The sequence below is a fragment of the Globicephala melas genome, chromosome 10 (assembly GCF_963455315.2).
Source record: "Globicephala melas chromosome 10, mGloMel1.2, whole genome shotgun sequence".
NCBI classification, from domain to species: Eukaryota; Metazoa; Chordata; class Mammalia; order Artiodactyla; family Delphinidae; genus Globicephala; species Globicephala melas.
Window position 1 is genome coordinate 1,647,778 of NC_083323.1, and position 17,223 is coordinate 1,665,000.

Consider the following 17,223-nt stretch of genomic DNA (forward strand, 5'->3'; position numbering starts at 1 on the left):
CATGTAGGGCGGGCCCTAAATGAGATGCTGGCATCTCTGTAAGAGGAAAGAGGGAAGTTCAGATGCCCGGGGAGGAAGCCGGAGGCCGAGCCTGGTGGGACATGGCCACAGTCCAGGAGGCCCCAGGACGGCAGGCAAACCCCAGAGGCTGGAAGAGTCAGGAAGGACCCTCCCCGAGGATGCAGAGGGAGCACGGCCGCACTGACCCCTCTGGACCTCTGGCCTCCACACTGCGAGGGGGTGATTTTTGTTCCTGGAAGTCACCCAGTGTGTGGTCACTTGCTACAGCAGCCGTGGGAAGCTCAGAGCCTAAGTTTCTCGGTAAAGAACCCCCCGTGTCCTGACCGCACCCTCTGGGAGTGGGTGGGTCTCACATCTCGGGACTTGGGTTTCTCTCCGTCTCCGGGTTTTCAGGAAGTTCCCCTGCACTTGGCGTTGGCCTTATGGGGTCCAGAGTTGTGAAGGTGTGATTCCTCCCCGGCGTGAGCCTCTGGGGGCTCCGGGCTCCTGCGGGGCACACAGGGGGCCACAGCCACGGTCCGGGTAGGGAGGACCTGGGAGCCCTCCTGCAGCCTTTCCACCGGCCCCCTGTCAGCTCCACCTCCACTCCACACGCAGGGGGCCTGCGCCCCGACTCCTGAGTCCTGGGGTCTGAGCGTGACCCTGCCGCTCCTCTGGGGTTCAGCTCCCCGTGACCTGCCGAGTGCAGCTGCCTCTCCCATTTGGCTTCGCTGTCGCCTCCTCTTCCGTTCATTCCCCGCACGTCCCCCCCACCTCCAGGGGTTTCCAGCGGGCAGAAGTGGGAAGCGTGTATTCTGTTCTTTACACCTGGGAGCCTGGTACAAGCACCTGCAAAGTGCCCCTGACTGCCCTTCGAAAACGTGAGCCCCAGCGTGAGGGGTCCAAGCTCGGGGCCCCCGAGGCTTCTCCTTCTGTGTGTCCAGCCCTGGGTGGGCACGTGGCACAAGGACCCTGGCTGAAGCGTGGAGGCCTGGGCCACGTGCTGGGTGAGCTCCTTGGACAGAAGGCCCCGGACAGCCTTTCTCAGGAATCTCGGTGGGAGGGGCCCACACTGGACACACACGAGGCCCTCGGGTAGTACATTTTGAATCAGGGAACGCAGAGGCCTCCAGGTCGGACCTAGGACTCCTCCCTCCGGAAGCTCCAAGCTTCCTGGGTGGGGCGGCACTGGGTCTGCGGGGGCAGCCCGGGTGAGGCCGGCCGGCCCTGGGACGGTGAGGACCGACGACCAGAAGGGGCACTGCTCCCTCCCCACCCCCTGCCCCGTACCGGGCTGGCTCTTCAATCCTGGACCAGCCACGTGGAGGATGGACACTCGGCACGGAGGAGCGACAGTAAGAGCCGCCTGGGCCTGGACGTGGGTCAGTGGGTCAGTGTGCGCAGCGCACGCTGGCCTAAGTGCCGGGCTGCCCGGCCCAAGCACGGCCAGTTCACGACAAGATGCGGGAGGCAGGGGTGATGAGCCGCAGGCCTCCAGGCTTCAGGCGGAGCTGGGCACTCCTCCGTCCCTCCGGGGCCTAAGGGAGCCCCCCGGGGGCCCGTCCGCACCTCGCTGCTGTGCACTCCCAGGTCCAGGACACCTGGGCCTGGGCAGAATTTGGACTTCCTGGGGCAAAGGTGATCAGAGGCAGCTCCTGGGAAAGTGCTTCTCTTGTCATGAATTTCCATGACATCCAAGGTCCTGGAGTAGATTGTACAGACACCCCCCAAGGGGGCTCCTTGCCCCCCACGGTGGTGTGTCCAGGCAGCACAGAATTAAAACGTAGGACTTAATTGAGCATCTGAGAGATAGATTCAACCAGGTGGTTTGTTCTGGTCCAGGAGGTATTCATTATAGCAGCTACGTGGACCATCTTTAACACAGAAGCACTGTACGTGGCAGATGGAGCGTGTATCCGACTGTCCTGAGTGCCACTAAAGCCCGGGCGCCGCCCCAGCTGCTCATATCTGGACAGAAGCCGAGGGTGGGCAGGACGGCGCTCCGCTCGCGGGGGCCTCACGCCTACCTGGGGCCTGGCCTTTTCCTTCCCCTCTGCCTGCCCGGTCAGCTCTGCTCTAAGGGGCCGCGAGAGGGCCAAGGAGGGAATGCTGTTTGCGACCTTGGGGAGGGCCTGTGATGTCCACCTGCTCCACTTGCCCGGCACCGACCGACGTCACAGGCAGCCCTCGGAACAGGGATCGCGGGAGCCACAGACGCCAGGTCCCCCCCGCCGCCCTGAGTACCTCCGGGATGCCGGGTCCCCAGCTCTTCACTGCAACCTGTCCTGGTACCCGCGTGACCTCACCTGTGACCCTGTGTGCGCTTCACGAAGCAGCTTTTGCCCTCAAGACACAGATGCTCCTGGATGTTTTTATTCTGTTTCTTCCTCTTTCTTTAAAACGCTGATCGTGAGCCACTAAATTAATTTCACGACCCACTAATGGGGTGACGACCTGCACTTTGAAAAGAGGTGATCTAGGAGATGCAAACGTCAGCATGTGCCTGGGGTCTGGGCTCTGCTAACCCATTAATCAATTTATCACATGGATGTACGGGAGCCCCGAAAGAGGGACCGGGGCTGGCGGGACCACAAGGCCTGCGCCTGCCCTCGGGCAGCTCATGGTCTGCTGGGGACACAGAGAAGGGAGCAGCCATGGCCCATGCAGAGAAGGGGGTGGGGCGTGACCAGGCAGTGGTGGGGGGGTGACAGCCACTTCTGGACGTGGCCCTGGCTGCAGGGGCGCTGGGCTGAGACTCTGGCACCTGGGATGAATTAGCAGTTCTGTGGCCAAGCAATCCTGAGGTGCCTTACAGCCCCCCTCACGGAAAACCAATTTATGCTAAAATGTGAAACCCCACAGTGCTAGTCTGCCGTCTGTAAGAGGTCCGAGATGCCATCGTGGAAGGGGATTACGTGCTTCAATTATAAGGTGTTTGGGTCAAGAGCTCAAGTAAGCTTTTAAGAAAGCTTTGAAAATAGGTCTCCGCACACAGGCCAGGGTCACCTCTGCAGACACTTGGGATGATGACAGAGCTCGCTGGTCCCCTAGGGTCATTTCAGCGGGATCTGCCAACCCAAGCACGCGGGGCCCACTTCCCCGGTGGGGATGCGACCCTGCGGGCCAGCACATAGGCGGGAGGTCACTGTCACAGAACACGTCCGGCCACTCGGCCGTGTCTCCGAGTGTGAGCGCCTCCCGCCGGGGGAGTGAAGGGGCCCTGAGCGGGTGCACCCCTCCCTGACCTGCCCCAGGTGTGGCGGGGCCTTCCTGCCTGGACCGTGGGCTTCTCCTAATGCACCTGTTCCAGCACGAGGTGCTCTCCAGGGCGGGCTGATCTCAGGATGCGCGCATCAGAGACTGTCTTCTCACCTGGAAGACGCGTGGGCCTTCTGCAGCGCCAAGGCCCCGTCTGAGTTGGGCAGAGCCACCTCCACGGCTCACTGACCCCCGGCCGTGGCCTCCCTCAGCCACCCCAGCTGCAGTTTTCACGGCTGGAAACCCGAGGTGATGGTTCTGAGCCCCGAGACCCGTGAGTCCGAAGAAAACGACTGTCTGCACCTTCCCAGCAAACGTCTTAGAGCAACTTGAGGACCTGAGGCTGCGCTTGCAGGGATAGGGTGCTAGGGCTGCCGAAGGGGCGCCCTTTGTACGTAGAGGCCCCCCAGAACCTCCGAGAGGCGGGGGCGCAGGGCGCCGGGAGCCGGGACGGGCTCAGGGGCTTGATGGGAGGAGATGCCCCGATTCACCGTGAGGAGACTGAGGGGTGCTGCCTGGGGCCACGCGACCTGGAGGGCAGGCCTGACCCCGCATCCATGCATAGCCAGGCCCGCCACGGAGGGCGGGTGGCCCGGAGTCCCCTCCAAGCCTCACCTCCTGTGGGTGTTCGTTCAAAAGACCCCCGACGCAGCACCTCCGCACCAGGGCTGGCCCGGGCCCCCTGCACATCCACACGCTGACCCTGGGCCTCACGGATCTGGGGGCGGTGGCCCTGGGGTCCAGGGGTCTGCTTGTCCCCCAGTCTCCACCTTTCGGGAAACCTGGAAAGGTCAGCTGCTTCCTAGACGGTCGGGGAGGCAGCGGCCCCACCTCAGAGGCCCTTCTGCTCCCGGAAAGGTCAGCTGCTTCCTAGACGGTCGGGGAGGCAGCGGCCCCACCTCAGAGGCCCTTCCGCTCCCGGAGCAGTGAGGCAGGTGGCAGGTGAGGAGCTGGCACACCCGCACACTTGCCAGGTGTGACGACAGATCCCTTGCCTCCGCGTTGCACGTGCACGAACAAGCATGGCCGACGCTCAGACAAGCGCACAGCTGCGGCTTCAACAACTGGGGACCCGGGGGCGCCTGCTGCAGCCCAGCCCACCGCTCCTCGTGGGCGGCCCTGCTCGGAACGGACCCCCAGGCCCGCAAGGGGAGGCTGCAGGCAGGGCCCCCCGCCCGAACTCCCGCCAACACAAGAGGCCTCCGAGACCTCTGATGGGCTGTCTGGGTGCAGCCCCGGGCCCGCGTCTCCACTTGACAGCCCCGCCCTCAGAATGTGCCCCCGGAGGCCTGGCTTGTCCCCACACGACCTCCCTGCCGGCGGTGGGACCAGGGCGTCTGTGTCTCATCTCGGAGCAGCTACACCTAATTGGCCTCTTAAGGACGTTGCTGAAACAGCCCATCTGACTTCTCCAGCGGAGGCTGCAAGGGCAGGAAGGAGTGGGTTTTCCTCTAGACTAATTCCTGAGGGGCCGTGGCCCCCGCTTCTCTGCCATGGATGCCAGGGGAGAGCTCCAGATCCTTCCATGAGACCCCAGACCTCCCTGAAATAACGTCCCCCAGCATCGAGGCGGGAATTTTGGCCAGGAGCCATAGCCCACCCCAGTCCTCCGCTGTCTACGTCAATGTCACAAGGAAGAGCCCGGATGAGGGGTGAAAATTGGCTGGCGGAGTCCAACACTGTGCGGGCCCAGCGTACGGAGCACCAGAGCCGTCCCCGTGGCCCCGGCCGGGCAGCCCCGCTCCCCTGGCCCACACCATCCCAGCCTGTGCTTAATGAGTTTTCCTTGGGGAAAGGAATCTCAGAGCAAACAGCCCCAAAGCCACTGTGCCGTCCTCTGCCTCCCAGCCTGCGGGAGACCAGCCTGGGGAGCCCAGAGTCCACAACTGTCCCTCTCGGTGGGATCCAGGAGGGACAGAGGCACCCTCAGGGGCTCTCGGGGTCTGTGCTCCGAACAGCCACCATGCCTGCCTGGGGGGCGAGGGGACGGCCTGGACGAGGCCCACGGCCCCTCCCCAATCCTTTCTCTTTAAAGGCCCTTCGTTCCGAGGCCCTTCTGTGGGTTCTAACCTTCCCCCCAGCCTGGAGCTGGGAGTACATGGCCCAGAAACAGGACAACTTCACCGGCAATGTTGTGTGGGCTGACCGGCCTGGAGGGGGTTCTGTCCAGCCTCTCGGGCCGCTGGGCACTCAGTGACCGTGTGATGGGTCTGAGCAGCCCGGCGACAGACTGATCCGGCCGCAGAGCAGGGAGGTTCTGGAGGAGGCGGGGCTGGCAGCCTGTGTGTCGGTCCTGTCATCGCGCGTGTGGGGTGCACCCCGCCCCAGTGTGCTCTGCTGCCTGAGGCCCCCGCACCCCCCGCACAGCCAGCGCCGCGCACCTACCGTGGTGGTCTTTATCCGCCCGCCGGGCTGCGTGCACGTCCAGCCTGACCGGTTGATCAACAAGTCGCAGCCTTCCCCCTCCAGACAAGGGAGCATGTCACACCACTGCTTTGTTTTGATGATTCGTGCTGCGGAGAGAGGAGAGAGCTGTCAGCGCTGGCCTGGGGCTTGAGCCCTACCTACGCAGCCCGATTCCCGGCACCGGAATTCAGGGACGGGACGGTCCAGTGGGCAGCGCCTGGTGTCAATCAGGGTGGCCTGGCCAGACTGCTGCCCCCTCCCTGGCCTCGCAGTCAATCGCTCACTGCCCACCACCAGCTCTGCCATTGGCCACTCAGTAAGTAGTGACTGAGGGCGCTGGGGATAGTTTCAAGAACCTCCCTTCCCAGAGGCAACAATGTACTTCTCTCCTTTGTCTGGAATCTGCGTGGGAGCCAGCAGTGGGCGGGGGTGGGGGTAGGTCTCCCGGTCAGGACCCCCCTCAGATGCAGTGGGGACTGCCCGACCGCAGGCCGCAATCCTGGGGCCTGGGTGGGTGCTAGGAGGGAGGTGGGCAGGGGGAGGGTGGGGACTCCTGGCAGATCGTATGGAGGCCACGGCCCTCCAGGGCCCTCATCCACAAAGGGGACCCCTCCCCCCGAGGACGTCCCAGGGCTGGTGACATCAGGACTCGAGTCCTTGTCACTGTCAGATGGGGTGGGGAAGGTAGACCCCGTGGCCGCTAAGCACTGATGACTCCAAACCCACGCTTCCAGGCAGAAGGGGGCTGTGTCTCTTTTCCTGGGAAACCCACCACCTTTCTGTGGCAGTGGCGGGAGGGCCTGGGAACCCATATGTGACGGAGACCCTGGAAGGAGGGACTCTGTGATGGAGAGAACACCGACTGTATGCATGGAACTGTTCACGGAACCTGGGAACTACGGGTCGTTTTGAATTAGGACGGAGTGATGCGCGTCCTTTTAAAGCAGGTTCGACTGCTTTGGTGGCTGCAGCGGCCCCCACGGCCCCACCCTGCTCTTCCTGCATCTTGAAATTCTTAATAACTTTTAAAGGGTCCCAGCATTTCCACTTGGCATGCGGGCCGCCAATCACGCCACCAGTCCTGCAGGCAGTGACTGTCCCTACAAAGGCGATTGGGGACCTGGGAGGGGCCTCACCCCGTGGGGGCCTGGGCCTTGGGGCCATGCAGGGGAGGGTGACTCGGTGAGTCTTAACAAAGGGTGGGCGGGGAGGTGGTCTGGAAAACAGACAAGGATGGCATCCCAGGTGACCCCTTGCTGCCAATTCTGACAAACAAGCGGGAACTGCCTGAGCGCAGCGGGGAGTGTCCTGGGATCGAGGGGCAGGCAGAGGGCCCTGTGGGTAGTGTGCTGCTCACCTGACCCACACCAAGCATCTCTCTACCCACAGCCAGCTGGTCATCCTGAGACCGGCTCCTTTCTAGGCCAAGCTACGGACGGAGCTGTGACCCCCGCCCCCTGCAGTCGCAGGATGAAGTCCTGACCCCAGAGTGGCTGGACTTGGAAACAGGGCCTTTACAGAAGTACCTGAGGTTAAATGAGGTCATAAGGGTGGGGCCTCACCCCACAGCATTGGTGCCCTTATAGGAACTGACCTCAGAGAGCTCAGCCTCTCCCACGTGGGATGCAGTGCAGGCGGCGGTCTGTGGGCCAGGAGGGGGTCCCCACCAGTCAGCCGCACCTGCATCGCAACCTCCTCGCCTCTGGACTTCGAGAAAATGAATTTCTGCTGTTCGATACCTACAGCCTATGGTGCTTTGTGACCGCAGCCTGAGCTAAGACGGCCCGGGAGACCTCACAGTGCGGAGATGCCCCGCAGCCAACTGAAGTCAGAGCGGAAAAACACTCCAGCCGAGCGTCAGCGTGGTTCCCACGGAAGAGGAGACGCGGCTCTGCTCTCACGGCAGGTGTGGGGGACGGGCCACCTTGCTGCCCAGAAACGTCTCTAGGCCACGGCAGGCCCGGCTCCAGCCGCGCCTTGCGCTCCACGTGGCCCTGCCAGGACCCGTGGGCCACAGGAGGCTGCATTCTCCAGCACATCCCCTCTGGACTCTTTTCCTCATCCGCTCATCGTTCCGGCAGAAGTCCCCGGAGCAGCCCCGCCGTCCCTGGTGCACCATTTCGGTGACAGTAAATGACAACACAAAAACCTTGTTGCACACCAACAAATGCAAACCGTAAACCCATGAGGCAGCGACAGGATTGAAATACACACCCCGCCGATCCCCGGAAACCCTATGTGTGTGGCTTAGAGACGGTCGTGACGAATTAAAGAAAGAAGGGAGGGTTTCTCTGGGGTCATCCAGGACAGACAGCGTGGGAAGAGGCTCAAGAGTGGCTAAAAAAAATCTGGACCTGTGCTCCTGTCTCCTGGGCTGCACCCAGGGAAATGCTGTCAGCGTACTGTGCCTGTCACCACGCGGCAGGGGGATCCAGACCCCAGCTGTGCCCAGGGAGCGGAGCCAAGAGCAGGAACGTGGCCTTCTCAGGTGACAGACCTGCCCTCAGATGCAAGAGGGAAATGCAGTTCTGGAGGCAGGGAGGCCAAGGCGAGGCCCCATACAGAGAGACTGGAGCCCAGAAGGGCACTGGCCCAGACCAGCGGGGCAGGGCAGCATGGGCCACGTCAGAGGCCTGGTTCTGATACCCACGCTTCCCTGGCTAGCCTGCAGGACAAGACAGCAGAGGAGGGAAGGGTTCAATCCTGCACTGCTGTGCCAGCAGAGGACCTCGAGCCAGCAGTGCTTCCCGTGGGCTCCGTCCTCCCCGGGAAGCTTGGTGACCAAGGGGACAGAGAAGAAGCTGCAAGTGGAGTACCTGGCCCAGGGATTGGCCAGCCCATGTGTAAAACACACACCCTTCATGGTCAGGTGAGGAAATAAGCCGCTCTTGGCCACTGACCGTGGGGCTGGAGACGGCAGACGGACACTGGCAGAGACCGAGCCAGGCTCCAAGCATGCAGGGGGCTGGGATGCCTGCGGGTCTCCTGAGGCTCCGCCCCCGGCCGCAGCTCAGCTGGGCTCCAGGCCCTTGGTCGAGGACACGGGCCGGTTCCTTCCCCTTCCCCAAAGCACAGGAATTCATCCCCTCTGCTCTGTCCCACACGCAGTACTGAGAGGCGGGGCGACGGCGGTGGGGGAACACGCACCCCCCATTCTCCTGGGGGGAGCCCCACAAACATAACGGGACAACATCTGAGGGTCAGTCAGGAAGAGGGAGGAAAGCTTGAGGGGCGTAGGTCCCACAGAGCCTGGCCACACACGTTCACACACACGTACACACGTGTGCACATGCACAGGAATGCAGAGGTCACACATGCCCACGTGCAGACACATGCACACACGTAAACACCCACAAAGGCATGCACACCACACCCACACATGTGAAACAGCACACACGTGTACACCACGGACATACACACAGATACGTGCACACGTTCACAGGCACGCTCACTGCCATACTTGTGGGACCACTTCATGGGCTGGCCTGGCGCACAGCAGTCATGTGGGTGTGTCTGCAAAACAAACAGGCAGACCTGCTGCCTGGCCCCCGCCCTGTCCCCACCTGGCGCGGTGGCCCGGGCGTGCGGGTGCCGGCCCTGAGGAGGGCACTGGCCGGCCAGGCTGATCACTCAGTGCCTTTCGTTGGCCGCGGGAGCTCGGCTCACTCAGCCCCGGCCCACTTCCTGCTGCAGGCGGACGGAGGCACAGGGCTGGGCCACCACGTCCCAGGGACAAAGGGGCCTTTCGTGCCCACAGGTCACCACCTCCTCTCCTCTGGCCCCAGCGTCGTGGCAGCTCCCAGCGGGGGAGGGCATCGCCCAGGGCTGGGGGTGCCGAGGGGGCAGAGGGATGGCGGCTGACGGATGTGGACAGCGGTCCAGCCTGTTCCTGTGTCACAACCACGGGGCCCTCGGCCCGTGCAGGCCAGGGGCGTGGATCTCCTGCTGGCCACGCGCCCAGTGCCTGTCCCGGGCCTCGGGGCCCAGCGTGGACCAGCCTGCAAGCTCGAGCCTCTGAGAGGAAGCGGAAGCCCTGGGACCCGGCCTGGCCCACACGCCTCTCCCTCCGCCTCGCACGTACACACGCCCACACGCACACACATCCACCGTGTGCACGTGTGGACGTCGGCCTGCAGGGTCCCCATCTCTCCAGCGGCCAGTGCTGGGGCCTTGGGATGGAGAGGCTGGGTCCCTTCTCTCCGAATCCCCCTCTGCGAGGACACCCGGGTGATTCCAGGTCCGGAGGGGCTCATTCCCGGCTGCCGTCCCCCCAGGAGGAAGCCGCCCCTGCAGCCCAGCTGCTCGTGACGGACAGGACAGAAGGCCTCTCGGGACACAGAGGGCGCCAGGCCAAGCTCTCAGGCAGGCAGGGGCCTGGTGGTTGGGAGGGGAGCAGGGCAGGGCCCAGGGCGTCCAGGGGACTGAGAAGGCCTCTCGGAACACAGAGGGCGCTGGGCCAAGCTCTCAGGCAGGCAGGGGCCTGGTGGCTGGGAGGGGAGCAGGGCAGGGCCCAGGGCGTCCAGGGGGCTGAGAAGCGGGGGGCCCGGCAGGGGTGCAGGTCCTGGACATGACCAGACTGCTTCAGGTGGGTCTGGGTCAATCGACTGAAGGGCCAACTTGCCAAAACTGTGGGGCAAACTGTGCCTGGAGTCGAAGACACATCCTGGCAGCTTCAGGGTGACAAGGGCCACAGAGGGGGGCTGTGGGGACACAGCCAAGAGGAGACGGAGTGATGTGCATTCAGGGGACAGGACGGCTCTTCCCAGGTGAGCAGGGCGGCGCTGCAGCCCACGAAGAACCCACGAGGACCCTCAGGACAGGTGCGCTCACCAGGGGTCCTAACAGGGACATAGCTCATCTGCCTTGGGGCCCTGCCTGGGGGACCAGCTCCTTCCTTCTTAAGAGACAGAAGGAGCCCGGCCCCTGTGGTCCCCACTCTGAAAACCAGCCGCCTGGCATCAGAGGGATTCCAGGCTAAATTCACTCAGATCTGACAGCCAGCGGACGGAGGGGCCTTCGGTTGAGCTCACTTACACCCCAAAAAGCTAATGGTGCTTTACATGTGCAATTTCTCAGGAGCCTGCGAAACCTTCAGAGCTGGTCTCCAACAGTGGAGACCAGCAGCATCTTTCTCCGGAAGGCCCGTGAGACAAAGCTGTTTTTCTATCTGCTCACGTTTCCTGAGCCCTTGCCCTCACCAGGCCCCGTGAGGGCCTCTGGCTGGCTTAGCCCTGGAGCTGCAGTGTCCACCCTCCAGGGCCAATGCTCTGGAATTTTCCATCTCAGGAAAAAGATGACCCACGTGAGGCAGGGAAAACGTGGGAAGGGCCAGGACGGAAGGCAGAAGCTGGAGGGCCTCAGAGTTCAGACTTGCCCTGTTCAAAGGGGACACTTAGCGCTGTGGCTTCTCCCCGGTGCTCTCCTCGACGGGGCTAAGCACCCCTATTTGATTCCTTTCAACCTTCCTGATCAGCATCCCGAGGAGGTACAGAGGGTCTGAGTGGACCCCAGTTCAATCAGCTCACCAGCCACGGGAGCCTCCTACGGCCGAGAGCCTGTGTGCCCAGCCGTTGATCCTGTGTGTGTGTGTGTGTGTACATGTGTGCGTGTGTACATGTGTGCGTGTGTGTGCACACACCTGTATGTTGTGCGCGCAGGTGCACGCACAAGTATTTGTGGGTGGGTATGTCCCCGTGTGACGTCTGAAATTCTGTTCTAGTGACTGAGCTGCACATATGTGGGGACCCTGCCGCCAGCAACACCCTCTCCCCACCGTGGTGCCCATGACGCCGGGACACCCTCTTTGTTTACCAGCACAAACAAGCTCCGAAGATGTGGAAACGCAGAAACACGCCCCTGCACGATGCCCTCGCCCACCCCCCCAAGCCTAAGGATGGGACAACCAGGACGACCTTGAAGCCGTCCGGGGTCTGGTGGACAGCACGCCTGCTCAGACAGCAACGGCAGCGGCCAGCGCGCTGCTCGCTTGAGTCTGGACAGATGGACGGGGATCGCGGAGACCATCTCGCTCCGCTCAACGCCTGCGCCCTTTGCTGCTCGTAAATTGCATGGGTCCCTTCGGAATAAACTGTTTCTTCATTTCCATTAACACGAGTCTGCTTACTTTACTGAACAGCTTGGAAAAATGAGTCGTCCAGAACAAAACCAGTGGGATTCCAGAAATCTCCGGCCACATTCTCAGATACAGCCATAAATGGACCTTGTCCGTCGGAGACGGGGAGGCCGCTGTCTCTGGCAGCATCTAACCCAGAGGTATCTGTCCCCAAAGTCCCCCGGATCTTGCTGGTGACAGAGGGGTGAGGCCACATCCACACCCATGAGGAGAGGGGCAGCTGACATTTAATATAAGCTTATAGATATTAATTACACACACACACGGGAGTCAAATATAACTGGGATGTATCAAGGGTTCTGGAAGAATCTATCACATGAAGAGCTGACACAGGCCCTGAGGATGTAGTCCATTTGCTACTGCTGCAGGGAACGTTTCGAGGACCCCAGGAGGGCCCTGGGCTCCCATCTCTGTGCTCCTCGGGATGGCACGTTGAGGCCCTTCCCGGGAGCAGTTACCGGCAGAGGCAGGAAGGCCCGTGTGGCTGGGAGGTCAGAGGGCACCCTGGGTAGCCCCCGAGCTAACCTTAGAGGACCTTCCCGGCAACAGCCACTCTCAGGCCGTCCCTCCCTGGCAGCCTGGTCCCAGGGACGGGAGGAATCAGAGGCGTAGCGCTCTGGAGAAGGGCACAGCGATGGTGGGAGGACAGGCGAGCCCACGGGAGGCCCCGCCAGGCCTGGGGAGGGCCGGCAGCTGTGTGGAGATGACCCAGCACACCTGGGCCTCCCTGCCTGGCAGGCTCTGGTCTCCCCCTGACCCAACCCGGGGATCGGTGGCCTTGGGCTTGGGAGAACGCAAACAACCGGAGCATCTGCTGGGAACCCCCATGATTCCGGGAGAAATCCATTTTGCCCTTACACACCCGGGGGCAGCTTCTGCATTTCACAAACTCCCATTTGAAACGTCAATGCCCAAACACACCAGGTGAGCACACCTGGCGGGACTGAGCAGGCCAGGTGGCTCCTGGGGGCTCTGAACCAAGCTGCTGGGCCGTGCAGGCAGCTGCCGACCACGGGGACCGGCTTGCTAACCCTCACGGGGAGTCCCGTGCTCCTTTATCGATAGACTGACTATTGGTTGTTACTTACGAGGAACCAGTTCGCCTGATCTTCACATCACACATGGGGACAAGGACGCTCAGAGAGGTTAGGAGATTTCCACATTCACACAGCAGCCGGAAGGGGACGATGCGAGGGCTTGAGCCCGGCCAGCCTGACCAGGGTCCCCCACGCTCCCTGATTCCACGCGGCCGTGCACAGGAACGGGCTCCCAGAGGCAGCAAGAGGATACGCAGGCAGGGCCCGGCCGGCAGGAGAAACCGTGGCTCGACCAGGGAGGAGAGGAGGCCAGGGTGGCGTCTGGAGCTCGAGCCCTTGGGGTCCGAGTCCCCGTGTGCCGCTGCTCACAGCTGGGCCCTCGGGTCAGGCGCCTGCCCTCGGTTTTCTTACCTGTGGATGGGATGAAGGCCGCTGTGTCGGGGCAGGGTAGGGCGCTGATGCAAGGACAGAGCTGATGTAAGAGCCAGTCACAACGGCCGCGGCTGAGGGAAGCCCCGCCCCACCACTGTTCATTCTCTCAGCATCATGATGGGCTAGGACGGCGCAAGGGATGCTGGGGCACGAAATGTGCGTGTCCCCCAGCACCAGCTGCTCTGCTGCAGGCGGGTGGCTGGCCCTGCAGTTGGTGTGGGACATAGGCCTTCGGTCCCAGCATCCTGAGCTCTGGAGGCCAGCAAGGGGCAGCACAGCCACACCGAGGACCAGTGCCAGGGCCACTGAGGGGACAGGGAGGTGACCCTCCCCTGGGGCAGCCCCAGCCCCCAGACTCTGTTAAAGGGCCCTTGTGTAGCCGCCGCCTGCCCCGTCCTTCTCCATCTCCGGGTCCGCTAGGCCCTCCACGCTGCTCCACAGCTACACCCCCAGCTGCACGGGACCAACTCAGGCTCCTGTGGTCCACCATGCTGTCCCGAGACGGGCATCTCTGCTGTTTGCGCTTTCCAGCTCAGCTGTGCTATCAACATGCCTTTCGTCTTCTTTTGAATTATCTTCTCAGGACATATTTCCGGGAGAGGAATTACGGGGTCAGAGGGTCTGAGCATCTCCACGGCCCTGGACGCATCCCGCCAGGCTGCCCGCCAAGTGGATCAGACCCCGACCACGGCCAATCATGTGTCCTCAGTCATCTGCCCCCAGGGGAGTTGGCACCGGGTCCCGTCCTGCAGGCGACTCTGTGACCATCAGTAGGCGGGTCAGAGGGCAGCTTTCCGACAGTCTTGGGCCTGAATAACTCTCTCCTACAGACATTTATTCTGTGCACGTTAGGCCAGTGAGCCTGCGTTCTGAGAGCTGCAGGTAGAGATGGCATTTCCCGTCCTCCCTGGAGAAGCTGCTCCGTCCCCGAGACGCCCCAGGCTGGAGTCACAGTGCTCTGGAGGAGGGACGGGGTCTCAGCAGCGGCCACGGGAGACTCCAGGAGGCCTGGGTGGTGGCTTGTCCCAGCCCCTCTCTGTCCCCAGAAGCATCTGGCAGGTAGAGGATGGATGGGGTCCTGGGGCTCCCACCGCGCTGGACCCACAAGACCACCCAGCAGCAGCCCAGCCCCGAGGGGCCTCCAAGCTGGCTCCAGAGGCCTGGCTGTCAGCTCTGGGCTGCTCTGGCCTGGGACCGGCTGGGTCTGCAGTCAGCAGCCCGGGGACAGGGAGCTGCTTCCCATACTGACGTGCCGGGGCTGTGCTCCGCCTACAGCCCCCTGCCGCCCCCCACAGGGCTGTCTAACATAGACACAGGTATACGTCTATTCACGCGTGTATTAGGAGCTTCCACGTGCTCACACGTTTTGCTTGGTTCCCCATAATCAGAGTACACTGCACGCACGTGTCTGCCCTACCTGCGATTTCAGGGAGGGCTGTGCTGACATTCGTCAGTTTATAGGGTTAGCTTCATCCCCTCAACCTCCCCCCAGTGCCAGGCTGTGCCGACCCCTCTTGTAGGAACTGGGTACATAGAATGGCCTCCAACGGTCCCAAAATATGCTTCGGGGCTTTGCCACAGCTGATTACAGCGGACAGCCGGGAAGGGGAGCCTGTGACGGCAGCGGGGCCTTGGATCACAGCAGCTCCTGGCTACCCACCTGTGTTCCGGGGGCCCCAGACGTCCCAGCTGAGAGCGCGGTGTGGATTCTCACAGCAGCCTCAGACGGGCACAGGGCCGTGGGGAGAAGGAACACAGACCCTGAAGTCCCGGTAAGGAGCTGCCCGAGTACAGGTGAGGGAGGGAGGGAGGGAGGGGCTCCGTGCAGAGAAGCCCCCATGCAGGGCTGGCCCTGCGCACACACCTGCTCCAGCTCCCAGCTCTGAGGCCCACTTGGTGACAGGCGGACTTCAGCCTGCTGGGACCAGGATGGAGGGACGCAGGGTCCGTCATCTGTGGACCCTGTTGGTGAGGCTTAGTGGGCTCAGCTGGAAAAGCTGTGAGGAGACGCAGGCCTAACAGGACGTCCTGGGCAGCCACACGTGGCCACTGACCCTACGTCCGCACTGGTCCAGGTGATGGTTTAAAAGCTCGCTGCGCTGCGGCGCAGGGGTAGTGCACGGAAAAGGGGGTCCACGAGGATGCTGGGGGGGTGGAGCAGGTGGGCCTGGATACACAGGTGAGCGTCGGGCCAGGAGAAGGGTGCCAGGGACGAAGAGCCCTCCCTATCCTGGCTTTCCGGAACCTTCTCTGACCCTGCCCGGCTTCTGCTCCTGGCCTGGGGTGGGTGGCTTGTTACCGCTACCATGGCCCCCACTGTTCCTGGGGTCACGGGGCCTGACGCTCAGCACCGTGTGCGGGTCACGTACCTGTCCCCCCTCACTGGTTTGGTCATCGCCCCTCCCCCACCCCCACCCTCACTCAAGACGGGCAGGACAGTAAGGCCAAAACGCCAACAGGAAGAGCTGCGTCAGTACAGGGTCCCGAAGACCCCATCCCATTCCATCCTCACCAGGCCAGAGCAGGAAGGGGGGTCCCAGCCAGCAGACTAGGGACGGGCTCCGAGGGGCAGCCCCCCGCACCCCTGCACCACCCCCAAGCCAGCCAGGGCCTGACTCTGCAGTCCAGGGGTGGCCTCTGTGCCCAACCTGGCCGGGGAGGCCGAGGCTCGGGGACTTCTTGGGAGCAGCCCGCCTCCTCTTTGAGGGGGGCCACCCCAGGGGTCTGGCTCCGGGCTCCCTGAACTTCTCTGGTCTCCTTGGTCACTTGGGATGGACAGACGTAAGTGAGCCAGCCCAAACTGCAAAACCTCTGTGAGTCACACCTTCCCCCTTCGCAGGCAAGGCAGCTGTCAGTTTTCTGGAGTCTTCTCAGATGTTCTGAACACGCCGGGGCCAAGCACGGGAGGCCCCCGTCCGCCCTTGGTACCGGGATTAACCCATCAGGGAAGCGAGTTGGATGGGAGTGGGCACAGCTCAGCCGCTGGGACCCCTGAGCTCAAGGGGCCTGTCAACCTCTACCTCCCGGGCAAAGAGGGCCATGGTCACTCACTCAGGCTGCACTCACCCCAAGCCATGGGGCACGCCCAGCTCAAGGATGTGGGCCTGTTCTCAGGACCAAGGGGCAGGCGGGGAGACCCACTTTCCCTGGAGAAGCCTGGGGTCCAGTGACCCCAAGGCCATGCACGTTCCCGGGTGGGGTCTGTGATGGAGGCCAAGGCCGGGGGCCCCACCAGGCTGGCACACGTCACACTCGAGACCCGACAATTCGGGAAGAAAAGGCACATTCTCCTCCTGCTCATTCATGCCGAATCCTTTCATCACTCAGAAAAGAAAACTCTGCAAAACCCAGATGACATTTTAAAATTAGACAAAATTTTCTTTCGACAACTTCTAGACAGCATAATTTAGCGAGAACAGTCTTGATAATTATTTTTTCTTTAAATAGTTGCAGTAGATGGATTGATTTTTGAGACGGTTCCCTGATTAGTGAGGTTCATTAGCTGCCGGGGACCTGTCCCCACCAGAGCTCGAGAATGGAGACGTTTCCCTGTATGACTGGTTAGCGTCCTGCGCCCGTGGAAAACACTCCAGATTTGGGTAAGCAAATTGGATTGAGAGAGAAAAACCCCAGTTGTCATGAGCTACCTGTCTCGTTATTTCACTAGGATTAAGAAATGTAAGTAGAGGGGAAAAGGAAAACACTCCAATCATTTTTCTTGGGCAAATTCCCATGCATTGACAGAAGCTCCTCGAGAGGGTAGACAGGAGATGCAACCGGCTTTTCATTTTAATCTGAGGCAGGAAAGCATCTCCCTGGTTCCGGGAGGTGGCAGGGCTCCTGGGGGGCAGCAGGGGAGCATCACGGCCTCACTGTGTGGAGACCCTGCACATCCCTTCGTAGAGAGCTGGGACACACTTTCATTTAGGGAGGCCACTTGTGGCAGCCAGGCGCCCA

At 62.3% G+C, this 17,223-nt stretch overlaps 1 protein-coding gene across 2 annotated transcripts in view; it reads right to left on the reverse strand.

The window, feature by feature from the left end:
- The window catches only part of TAFA5 (TAFA chemokine like family member 5), a 193,979-nt gene that overhangs the window by 26,205 nt on the left and 150,551 nt on the right, over positions 1-17,223 (reverse strand). For both annotated transcript variants that reach the window (XM_060306710.1, XM_030855597.2), the window contains exon 3: positions 5,644-5,771. In XM_060306710.1, the coding sequence (XP_060162693.1) occupies positions 5,644-5,771 (128 nt within the window). The remainder of the gene's footprint in view (positions 1-5,643; positions 5,772-17,223) is intronic.